This window comes from Podarcis erhardii, assembly GCF_964252035.2.
Source record: "Podarcis erhardii genome assembly, chromosome: 2".
NCBI classification, from domain to species: domain Eukaryota; kingdom Metazoa; phylum Chordata; class Lepidosauria; order Squamata; family Lacertidae; genus Podarcis; species Podarcis erhardii.
The window spans coordinates 37,765,194-37,777,591 of NC_138498.1; the positions used below are offsets into that span (position 1 = coordinate 37,765,194).

The 12,398-nt window shown below is 44.2% G+C and overlaps 1 protein-coding gene and 1 long non-coding RNA gene across 4 annotated transcripts in view; one reads left to right on the forward strand and one right to left on the reverse strand.

The window, feature by feature from the left end:
* SEC14L1 (SEC14 like lipid binding 1) overlaps positions 1-10,768 on the forward strand; it is a 58,758-nt gene extending 47,990 nt beyond the window's left edge. For 2 of the 3 annotated variants that reach the window (XM_081850760.1, XM_081850759.1), the window contains 8 exons: positions 132-202; positions 978-1,149; positions 1,641-1,775; positions 3,441-3,575; positions 5,137-5,388; positions 6,314-6,492; positions 8,375-8,476; positions 10,243-10,768. In XM_081850760.1, coding sequence (XP_081706886.1) covers positions 132-202; positions 978-1,149; positions 1,641-1,775; positions 3,441-3,575; positions 5,137-5,388; positions 6,314-6,492; positions 8,375-8,476; positions 10,243-10,258 — 1,062 coding nt within the window. In that variant the 3' untranslated portion in view covers positions 10,259-10,768. Of the gene's footprint in view, positions 1-131; positions 203-977; positions 1,150-1,640; positions 1,776-3,440; positions 3,576-5,136; positions 5,389-6,313; positions 6,493-8,374; positions 8,637-10,242 lie in introns of those variants that run through there. The other variant, XM_081850761.1, reaches the window with a different exon arrangement.
* Positions 115-8,486, reverse strand: LOC309335723. Its single transcript, XR_014153663.1, has 3 exons — positions 8,352-8,486; positions 3,331-3,497; positions 115-195 (listed from the first exon to the last, which is right to left on the reverse strand). It is a non-coding gene; the product is annotated as an uncharacterized lncRNA (long non-coding RNA).
* Positions 10,769-12,398: the final 1,630 nt, after the last annotated feature.

Here is a 12,398-nt window from a genome sequence, read left to right on the forward strand (position 1 = left end):
AGAGGTGATAGAAGCAGTTCTCTTTGTCCTGATTTTTGCCATGGCTATTCTGCTACCGCATCTCTGCAGTATCCTTGTTTCTCATTTGTGTGTGTGTGTGTGTGTGTGTGTGTGTGTGTGTGTGTGTTTAGGTTCTCTCTATTAACGAAGAAGGACTGAGGAGGTGTGAAGAAAATACAAAAGTGTTTGGAAGACCTATAAGGTAAAAGAGAATAGCTGTTAAATGAATTATAATGAGTAGTAGAATGTGAAGTGTTGAGAGACTCCATGCTAATCACTCTAATATTGATTCATATGTTAGCTAAGGGGATATACTTGTGAAATTCCTGTGTATGAGGGCTCCAACCTGTCCCCGTGCCCACAGATGCAATGGCACGCCATGTTTGGCCACTGCAGTGCATCATGCCCAAAGCCATGATTTCAAAGTGAGGTGCATGGCCCACATATGAATTAGGAGGACACATCTCACATGAGTTTCAGCCAAACGTTTAGGAAAACATGGAAACCGGCTTTCCAGGCCTTATGTGGCACTTGGAAGTAGATTTTCACCTGCTCCTCATTCAGGGTGAAGACAGGTTGTCATTCCTCACACTCAGAGTATAGATGAAAGGGAGTTTTATGACATTGGGGACTCCCTTGAACAGGCATGGTCAAACTTGGCCCTCCAGCTGTTTGGGGACCACAACTCCCATCATCCCTAGCTAACAGGACCAGTGGTCAGTGATGATGGGAACAGTAGTCCCAAAAACAGCTGGAGGGCTAAGTTTGGCCATGCCTGCCCTAGAAGCCTTGAATGTCGTCAGTGCAATGATGCACCCAACAACTAAGGCAAGGGGAGACTAGAGTAAAACGGCTTTCTAGTGGTTGATACAAACCTCTTCAGCAAATCTGATTTTGGGGGAGCTGTGGGGAGGTTTTTGTTTTGTTTTAAAAAGACACATTTAGTAAGTTCATTGTCTTTGCTTTGGGGCAAACAGTTGTTGGACCTGTTTGGTGGATCTGGAGGGCCTGAACATGCGTCACTTATGGAGGCCTGGCGTCAAGGCTTTGCTAAGGATCATCGAGGTAGTCGAAGCCAATTATCCGGAAACCTTGGGGCGCCTCCTCATTCTGCGAGCTCCCAGGGTGTTTCCAGTCCTCTGGACACTGGTACGTTCATCTGCTTTTGTCTCCCTTGGGACCTGTGCTTTGGAAAATGGGACCCAGCCCTGTACTATAAAATAGCCATGGTCAACACTTGCAACATTATTTTTTTATAGGCAGCATCATTTCTGGAACCAAAAACAATCCAGTTACATACAATAGTAATGTGGCCTGGTGGAATAGTTCACCTCTTGAGCATGCCACTTTTATGAGTATCACCAATAGTAAAAGTATCCTCTTGAAGCCATTTGAGGATCTGGGGATTTGACTCACTTGGTGTCAACAGCCCTCTTGGCAAGTGAGCCAGCTCACAAAGTTGCAGACAGGCAGAGCCACAGGGAGAAGCAACTGGAGGCTGTAATCTACCCCCTCTAAAAAGAGGAGTGGCTGCACCCTGCTCATTTAGGTACCCCAGAACTTCCCACTGTGTCTCTGAAGCTGCCTCTTTCACCTCAAAGCCAATGAGCTACCTTTTTAACTTAGTATTTTACTTGCAGGTCAGTCCATTCATTGATGACAACACAAGAAAGAAATTCCTGATCTATGCTGGCAATGACTATCAAGGACCTGGTGGGCTGTTGGATTATATTGACAAAGAAATCATTCCAGATTTTCTTGGTGGAGAATGCATGGTAAGTAAACAGTTGTTGTAGCAGAACTGCATTCAGTGATTATTTTCTTTATTCCATAAAATTTCTACACTGCTTGATTGTAAAAATCACCACCACCCAGAAGTGGTGCACAGCAGATAAAAAGAAAAAATGTACAACCCTATGTTAAAATATGCAAACATTTAAATACTAATACAGATTAAAATTACTTTAGCTTTCTCAACATCTGGGTAAAGGTAAAGGGACCCCTGACCGCTAGGTCCAGTTGTGGACTACTCTGAGGCTGCAGCGCTCATCTCACTTTACTGGCCGAGGGAGCCAGTGTACAGCTTCCGGGTCATGTGGCCAGTATGACTAAGAGCAGCGCACGGGAACGCCATTTACCTTCCAGCCAGAGCGGTACCTATTTATCTACTTGCACTTGACGTGCTTTCAAACTGCTAGGTTGGCAGGAGCAGGGACTGAGCAATGGGAGCTCACCCCGTCACGGGGATTCGAACCACCAACCTTCTGATCCACAAGCCCTAGGCTCTGTGGTTTAGACCACAGCGCCACTCGCATCTGGGTAGGCTTGTCTAAACAGGAATGTTTTTAGCAGGTGCCGAAAATAGTACAGTGGAAGGCACCTGCTTAATCTCAATAAGCAGGGAGTTCCAAGTGGAATTGAGTTCTTACAAATGCAGAACGGATATTATGTGGCAACCTGTAAGTAGTGGCAGTTACACTGATCCAAGCGGTCGAGTGGCCATGTGTAGGTTAGGCGATCTTGTAGGCAAACTGGTCCCAGGTTGTTACGGGCTTTATATACGAATAGGAACATCTTGAACTTGGCCCGGTAGCAAATGGGCAACCAGTGCAGATCTCTGAGCAGAGCTGTGTTATATGCTGCAGTTACAGATAGGTAGCCGTGTTGGTCTGCCATGGTCAAAACAAAATAAAAAAATTCCTTCCAGTAGCACCTTAAAGACCAACTGAGTTAGTTCTAGGTATGAGCTTTCGTGTGCATGCACACTTCTTCAGATACACATATATTATATGCTGTTAACATATACACATATGTTATATGCTGACATCGGGCCTCGCATTTGGCAGCACTCTTGCTGTGGCATTCTGCACTAACTGCACCTTCCAGATCAAGCATGAGGGAAGCCCCACTGTCAAGTGTGTAATTCCCCCTTCCCATTCCCTACATTCAGATAACTCAATCAGTGAAGCACACTGCAATTCTAATTAACAAATGCATCTAGAATCACTGGTTCCCTGAAAGGTTGTTTATACACCTGCAGTTCTCAGGGTTACCCAACTTTGCTAATGACCATTTTGTGTGGCTGTTGCCATTTTGGCTGTAAAAACAACAGCACCAGGAGAATCGAATAAGAATATGGGGTGGAGGGTCTAACCCACTAAATAAATTTTCCAAACAGACAAACTTGCAGTTTGGTCTTGTTGAACCAATATGAAATTGTAAGGGGCGGGACACACACACACACACACACACACACACACACACACACACACAGTTTATACAAACCAATTCACATGTGTTCTTTGGTGGCTTTGTTCAATGATAACTCACATCCTTTAAGAGCTTTACTTCTGAACAGATTCTTTTTGAGGTGTGATCTGTTTGAGTAGAGATCTAATTCTGATTTTTCTCTCCCCTCCACCTTAATTAAATCTCTGAAGTGTGAAGTTCCAGAAGGTGGGCTGGTTCCCAAATCTCTATACCGTACAGCAGAAGAACTGGAAAATGAAGATATAAAGTTGTGGACAGAAACAATTTATCAGTCTGCAAGTGTCTTCAAAGGAGCTCCCCATGAGGTGAGTTTCCTTGTTTTCTTTCTTGCATCCAATTGTCTATCCATGAAAGATAAGCTCAGGTCTTCATTGGTTTGACATGGGCTTCATGCCAACTTTATGCAATTAGAGATGCTTCAGATGATATTTCAACTAGTCCACTCTCAAAATAATTGTTCAGCTGAGTAGAGGAATCTTCTTCTCTTCCACAGTTAGAAAAATGCTACCTTAAGCATTTTCTATTCGCAACAGAGGAGCTCAAATCTTATTCAGCTTTGTTCAGCTGTTTTGTTAGTAATGCAAGCCGGCCTCACATGGACAGTTATTGGTAAGAGTGGACTTTCTGAAACATCTTCTTAGTTCCTTCTAAGTCCTTTCTTATGAGCTTGTGTTGGTGAACAATGCTGAAATAAGGGGAAAAAGTAGAGAGGCACACAACTCCATCCCCCATTTTTAGTCTAACATTGCTTTCCTGAAGTCTGCTAAAAGTAGTAGCAAGGGGGCTACCTCAAAAGATAAGGGGATCAAGCCCTTCTGGCCCACCTGTAATTTGAGCACAGCTCAAACTACTGTTCCTAGTCCTGCTGTGAAGGCAACCCTTGACTTTCCCCCCCTTACTAATTTTTTTTTTTTTTTTTTAAGAAAACAAGATGTGGTGCACTTTGAATACTCTCAGTTGGTGCCTGTAGCATACTTTTAATCTACCTTTTTATTATGTAGTAATTGGGAAAATATTGATGCAGTTGAGCCACCAATTTTTTCCCCAGCAGCATTTATTGAAGGGCCAGTCTTCTAATCTGCATTTCCTTAAAGTAGCAGGACAGAGATATGCTAGATGTAGAAACTCTCCCTTTCGATCCCTGGAAGGCCTATATTATTATCTTCACCTTAAGGTCCCAGGGCAGGTTACTACAATGGAAAACACATCATCATTAAGAAACCTTAACATTGCGAAAAAACCACAATCACAAAAATTAGCATCTAATAAGAATATCTAATGAAAAGTAACAAAAGTTCAGACAATTGCCTATATTATATTTAGACTTCCAACTATTCTGCATTAGTAGTATTCAAGGCTGTTTTTTAAAAAGAGATGACTTTTCCCATGCCATCGGATGCATCCAGTTAGATGCTCTCTCATGCTGCTTTAACGTCCAACTATTGACAAACAGCGAGCTTTCAAAATGGCAGAAAGGGCTGCCACATCTCCTTGCTGTCATAAAGCCAAGGGTGAATTTGTTCTTCCCCAACCCCCTTTTCTATGGCTTCTGAAATAACATGTTTTTTTTTTATTTATTTAATTGTAGGGCCTAAATGAAAATTGACTGTGTAATTTGACTTTGTACTGCTTTTTAAAATGTTTGTTTGTAAATGTTACGCAGTTGGATGCAGAAGCAATTAAACTCTTGCATCTGGTTACAGAATCCCTCATAGCAGGTTTTGTAGCAAATATAAACACAGTGGGTTTCTACGCCAGAGCATTCGAAGTGTGTGGAATTTGACAGCAGAGCCAAATTGGCTCTTCTCATTGAAAGGCTTTTTGCTTTGACCGAGCTTTTAATATAATTATCCTCCAACTCTCTAGATCTTCATTCAGATTGTGGAAGCTTCGTCTGTGATCACCTGGGATTTTGATGTTTGCAAAGGTGACATTGTATTTAACATCTATCACTCCAAGAGAGCACCACAGCCTCCGAAAAAGGACTCCCTGGGGGCCCACAGCATTACTTCTCCCGGTGGCAATAATGTGCAACTGATAGACAAAGCCTGGCAGCTGGGGCGGGACTACAGCATGGTGGAGTCTCCTCTTAGCTGTAAAGAAGGGGAGAGCGTGCAGGTGAGAACCAGCCTTTAGGCAAAATCCATGTTGTTAGGCTACTTTCAACTGGTTTCTACCCCAAACAGAAGTCACTTGAATTGGTAACAAGAGACTACAGCAGGGGTTATGAAACTCATGATATCAGAGTCGTGGGTTTGAGCCTCACATTAGGCAATGCAGGAGGTTGGACTAGATGTCCCTCTTGAGCCCTTCCAATTCTATGCCCCTGCAGATGTTTTGACTCCCAATGCAACATCAACCCCCGCTAGCGCAACTAAGTGATGATGGGAGCTATAGTCCGTAATGCCTCAAGGGCTACAGGGTTTCCATCGCTGGACTACAGCACTCTTGGGGTGGGCTATCTGATCACAACCAACAGTAACTGGTGATGAATAAGTTGCCTTGTGTCATGAGTGGCCTTACTGAATGTATGTAGCCTTACTGTTTGCTGTGGAATGGTAAGGGATTGTAGGATGGTGCTGGTCAGTTTTTAAAAGGAAAGCCCTGGGATTGCCAGCCACTTCCTATCCCCAGCTATATCAATCAAGTATTTGAGAAGAAGATCCAGCCAGTGGGGGTTGGGGGAGCTGAGTATCACCACAATTGTAAGGCTGAAACACTTTGCAGCCCATCAGTTTCCCACAACACTAAAATGGCCACATACAACATTCTGAGGTGATTATCTAGCTGTGAGTCCTGGAAGACCTGGTTCCTACGGTCCATCTGGGGAAGGTGGGGCCTTGACTGACTCCAGCTATAAAGGCTAAACCTTCTGTTCAAGTTGCCTACAGACTACCTGCATGGGGTTTGTTTCAGGATTGTTGTTGGAGTAAACAGTTATAGAGAAGATTTATACTGTTGCTTCTTCACTATGAGTCGCAAACCAGAGTTGTGAACGAAGCTCATTGGGATTCCCCCCCCCCCCGCCCCGCTTTGCTTTCAGGGGTCCCATGTGACAAGGTGGCCTGGTTTCTACATTCTCCAGTGGAAGTTTCACAGTATGCCTGCTTGTGCTACAACCAGCCTGCCTCGTGTGGACGATGTCTTGGCATCTCTACAGGTCTCATCTCATAAGTGCAAAGTGATGTACTACACAGAAGTAATTGGGTCAGAAGATTTCAGGTATGCTTAGCTGTGCCTTTGCAAGCACCATGCCAGGGGAATCCCAATGGAAAGACCCCTGAAAGGAAAATCAAAAAGAGTTCTTATGATTTGCTTGGTTGAAAGGCAATACTGTGAAGGCCTTTTAAACATGGAAGAAGGGTCCTTGCAGTTCTGCCACTTTGCCAGAATTGCTTAGAACAGCAATGTTGTGAAAGTACTTACTGCACATCAAATATGAGTGTTAAGTAAAGTTGGCAGGAACCAGGGAAAAGAAAGAGGGAGGGAGGCGAAGCTATTGTGAATGGAGTTACCTGACCACCAAGATCAGAGATGCAGCAGTAAAACTGCTAGCATGTTTGCAAAGCTAAGCAAGGTCCAGTATGGTTTCAAATTGGAATGGAGAACCATGTGCATTTCAAAGGGGTGGACTAGATGACTGTTGGGGTCAATTTTAGAACTACAATTCTATGACAAGAGATTGTAATCGCAGGGAACTATTCAGGGCTCTATAAAGCTGAAAGGATCCAAAAACTGCAAGTATATTTTGTGATGGAACAGATTCTCATGAAGCCAAACTCGTATGTGAAATGCCTACTTGAATACCACTAACGGTGGTTGCGTGCAGAATGTGTCTAGAGTAGACAACCTGAAAAGTTGCTTGCCCCTAGTTTCAGATGCAGTTGGGCCCAAAGAGCACAAAGCTGCCTCACTCTGGCTGTATCGTATTGTGCAAATCCATTGGCATATTTAAAATCTCTTGGTTTGGATACAACCTGCATTTAAGGAGAGCTTTTAAACCAAATACCTGGTTCTCATTCAAGAAGGTCAGAAGTGAAAGAAGTCTCTCCCTATATCTGAACATTATCTTGAATTGAAATTCTTCCAAGGGCATTAAGGACTGAGAATTCTTAAATAGTTTCCTAATGAATCAAGGGTTAAATTGGAATTTAGATTGAAGAAAAGAACTCTCATTCACTCTGGTTTCATCCTACCATGCAAATAAGAGATGAGCAACTTTTTAATTACCGTATTTTTCGCCCCATAGGGCGCACTTTTCCCCCTCCAAAAATGAAGGGGAAATCTGGGTGCGTCCTATGGGGCGAATGCAGGCTTTCGCTGAAGCTTGGAGAGCGAGAGGGGTCGGTGCGCACCGACCCCTCTCTCTCTCCAGGCTTCAGGAAGACATCCGCAGCCTAAGCAGCCCTGCAGGAGGTCCGGCAGGGATGTCTAGGCTGCGGATAGCAGCCTGCTTCCCGGAGCGTCAGGCGCCCTGAAAGCAGAGCGCCCGGCGCTTCGGGAGCACACCCGCAGCCTGGGCAGCCCTGCAGGAGTTCCCCGCAGGGCTCCCCACGCTGCGGATAGCAGCCTGCTGCCTGAGGCAGACATCGGCCAGCCCCACAAGCTCGGGGGACAGCAGGGAGGCGCAGCGCCGTTCCTCAACCTGGTTTGGTTTCCCCGACCTGCTTTTGGGGGGGGAAATAAAGGGGGAAATTTCCTTTATTTCCCCCCCAAAAAACTAGGTGCGTCCTATGGGACGAAAAATACAGTATTATCATTTCTGTTGAGGACAACATTCCTTTTGTGGGAGCTCATATGCTGCTGGTGGGCAGAGAGTATACGGAGGTTTTTAATATAAAAAAAATAGTGCAACAAACCAATACAGCTACTGTTCTGGAAAGCACAGGATAATGCCAAGGTTGCAGGTTTGATCCCTGTATGGGACAGCTAGAGACTGCATTGCAGGGGGGTGGACTAGATGATCCGCAGGGTCCCTTCCAACTTCTGTGATTCTATGCATGAGAGAGGGAACTTCCACCCAACCAGGATAATTAACAAAAGCAAAAAGCAAAACTAAAAAACACACGTTTGTATAATACCTTACTATCTGTCTCTTTTGCAGAGGGTCCATGAGCAGCCTTGAATCAAGTCACAGCGGATTTTCTCAGCTCAGTGCTGCTACAACCTCTTCCGGCCAGTCTCACTCCAGCTCCATGATTTCCAGGTAGTGCCACTGCCAGCCAAAATCCAGTTGATGAGATGGCCGGACCCTCGTCTATAGCAGCCAGCTGCAATACAGCTTAATCATCGGTGACAATTGCAAAAACAAAAAACATGTGGAAGGCCTTTTTATAGATAGTAAAGTAGCTGTGTGTGCATTTAAATATACTGGTTTTGTTTTGAATTAGAGCTGAAAACGTATCCAGTCTTAATGCGGTAACCATAGTATTTCCCCTCTTCTCCAATCATAAACATGCTTGCACAAATTCTAACCTGGACATGCAAGGGCTGTTTTGCAATGAAAGGCGTAATCAGTGTGGTTGAGAATTTATTTTTTAAAATACCATCCTTTCAAGATATTCTATAGTGCATTAGAAATCTAACCTAAAGCTCCTGCCAGTGAGGTTCTCACAAAGCGCAAAAACACTTCCTCCTTTCGTGCTGCTGTGAGAGTCTTCCTCTGCTTCTGCCCAGCATTTAGGTCTAGAGGAAGGCAGTAGCTAGAATACTTGACATTTCATGAAGTGCCAGCTGGTGCCTGGCTGAACTGCTTACTTTTTTCTCTAGCTCTGTCATAGGTGAGTGCTGCCTTCGGGGAGGAAGCAGGATTTCTGGTCTTCTCAGGCAGCCCTTTTGACATTCATACATTTCACTTAATCTCACTGCTAAGGGCTTAATAATTCCAGCTTTGGGCATTGAAAGGTTTTTCAGGTCTATAAAGTTACACCTCTTAGCACTGAAGAGGACAGAGCAGACTTGTTTCAACATCCTAAACTTCTGGAGCCCCATCTGCCCCAACTTGCATCTTTTAACCCTGAACCCACTAAATGCTGGCATCTCTTCTGCCAAGAGCTGATGAGTGGAAGGGGGTGGGCTGCTCTTTTCTCAGATTCTTATCTGTCCTACAACTGCAACGAAAATCTCACATGTCACTAAGATGCCACCGCATCCTGTCCAGAACACAAGTGTAGTCTGCTGTGGCTACAATTATTGCAGCTTCAATTTTCCTATAACCAGGGCTTTAATTACTATGCTAAGTGCTCTTTTAATCACCCTTTCCCTGCTACTTCCTTCATATTTGAGAGACTTCAGCTTGAACCCTTGCATGTATTTTTTGGAAAGCTCAAAACATTCAGCCAGTCTTAAGTTTGCTGTGTTGCATCGGACCTTAGTAGCCAGCTAGTTAAAACATTTCAGAGGCTGCAAATTACTTGGAAAAGCGGGTAACGCTGAAGTTGTATTCTCTTCAACCCACCCCAGATCTGAAATATATTTAAAACAAAAGCCCCTTGTTTATAAATAGAACTAGGCCAGAGAAGGAACATATGATGGTGCTGTGCTCTGTGGAAATTGGTTTAGGATCAGGGTGCCAAATGCCTATGTTCATTTAAAGGCTGTAAAACACTGACTAAAACAGTTTTCCGAAGAATTAGACAACTAACACTTGTGGTGTTTGAAGTATTAGGTCAAGGTGACCCTTCAAGTATTGGTCAAATTGTAGGAAGGGTGGCAGAATATACATTAGGTCACAAACTCACACATGCTCTCTTGCTCTCTGTGATAGCTGCTTAACTAATAAGACACCCCCCCCCCCATGATTTCGGAAGTGGTTTTAATGCTTGATATGCAGTCATGAACATAGCTCCTGCCTCAAAGCAGCATAGTGCCATGTGCAGCCAGTTAGTGTTCCTGGTGCAAAAGGGCATGTCCTCTTTTTTCCCCACTTGTAAGGGATGGTCCCCTCTTTCTCTCTCTCTCTTTTTCTCTCAGATGGCGATTTTGCTGACAGCTGTAAAGAAACCACTTCACTCAACAGTCCACATCAGCTCAGAGATGTCTGGCTTTGTAGTTGCAGCCACTTCTCCTGTCTGAAGATCTATTAAGTTTGCTCAGAAGTGTCCCATATGGGGATACTTCTTTTTCCTAGAAGTCAAATGCATCTTTCAGAGCTCAAAGCACAAACACTTGAGGGGGTCCATACATCACAAAAAGCAGCATTTTAAAAAAATGGAGTGCCATGGCAACTATCACCTACCCAACTTATCCTCTTCTCCATAGTGTGTGGTTCTACCTACGCGATCCTTCCTTCCTGTCAGAACTGATAATTCTGCTGGTCCTACCTTTACTGAACTTAACAACTTTCCCCCTCTCTCCTCATCTGTATTCATGAACTTCATATCAATTTCTGTAAATGTTTTGTAAACATATTACCTCAATCTTGGTAATAAGATAACGGTCTTTAAAAGATTTTTTTTTATTTGTATCAATAATAAATGTGAACTGTTTGGGAAAACAAGTCTGAATTATTTCTTCCCAGCTGAAGAAGAGGTGGTATAACAGGGCTGAGCTGAGGAAAGTCAAACTACTGAATTCTCAGCGCCACATATGACTGCCCCTTTTTTTCTTTTACCTCTCTGGGGCTTAAGGCAGGCAGTACTTCCAGACCTCAAAGGGCTCTTCTCTAAGGCCGCTTTCAAATGGAGGATTTCGGAGGATTCCGCTGCACTGATCCAATGCATTCTTCATGACTTTGGGCCAATATCAATCTCTGATGGGTGTGTGTTTGTGTATACACGCACACGCAAACACTAATCAATATTTTTTAAAAACACCTCACTATGGAAATACAGCTGTCAGGTCTACTACTGTATTCCATACTCAAGCTCTCTTTATTCATGTATTACAAGCCCACCCCCTTAAATAGTTTGTGTGATTACAGCAAGAGAGGCTAGCTATCCTCTACCATTAAGCAGAATGAGGCAAACACTTCAGGCACTTCAGAATATGCTAGGGGGCAATAGGGACAGACCCTGGAAATTCTCTTTGGTTGGGAGGTGCCATACACCCAGTCCTGCAGCCCTTGAACTAGCTTGCTTTCCTCAAGTGCACTGAAGGAGATTCCCCTGCCAGCCCACTTGGCTACTACATATGGAATGTCCATAGGAATTGCCACCATGCCCTTTGCCACAGGCAGCAAATTATTTTGAGGTGGTCGTGTGTGTGTGTGTGTGTGTGTGTGTGTGTGTGTGTGCTGGGAGCAGGGGTGGGGAACTTAGCAATCCTCTACATATTGTTGGGCTGTTAGACAACTAACACCATTGCTAGCCATGCCGGCTGGGGCTGATGGGAGTTGTAGTTCTGCCGCCCTTGCTGTAGAGCAGGCATGTCCAACTCACAAGAGGCTGCAATCTGCTCCCATTATAATTTTTTTTTTTTAAGAGGAGGAGAAATCGCTAACCTAAAAGAACGACACAGCGGTAACCACTACTTTCATTTCCTAACTCGTCGGCTGATTGCAATTAAAGAACATCCAGCAAGACATCAAGAGGGGTCCCACGATCAATGCAGGCGACCAAATGGACATCACTGCTGTAGAGAGTGCAGTTTAATCAGCCACGGGATAGATTCAAAAATTGAGAGGGTTCAAGAGTGCAGCAGCTATGAGTTGCATTCAATTCATGGCTATGCCTTTCCATCTGCACTTTCTGCTTTCACTAGCTTAGGTTTTGTCTGAAGACGGAAGCTACGTAAAAGTAGCAGACCTTGGATAGGTATAGCTGCTTAACGTGGGTAGCCTGGTTACAGGGAAAAATGTGGCCCAGAACCAAACTTTCTGTGTATTATGCTGTATCTGTCAACCTATGTTAAGGACAAGGGTCACCTAGGCACCCTTGGGTGCCGGTGCTTCCTAGGCGATTGCAAAGGGTCTCTAAGTATCTTTACAAAATTCTACAATGCACAAGAGGCCGTTTCCTCTTCCTGGTTTGCACTGGCTCAGCCCCTCCTAAACCGAACATGCCCTCCTTAGGCACACCCACTTTTTCATTTTTTGGAATACTGCATGTATTTTGCTCTCATGAAACTTGCACGCTTGTACAGCTGAATATATTCAATTCTACATGAGGGTGATCAGCTGGTGCAATGAG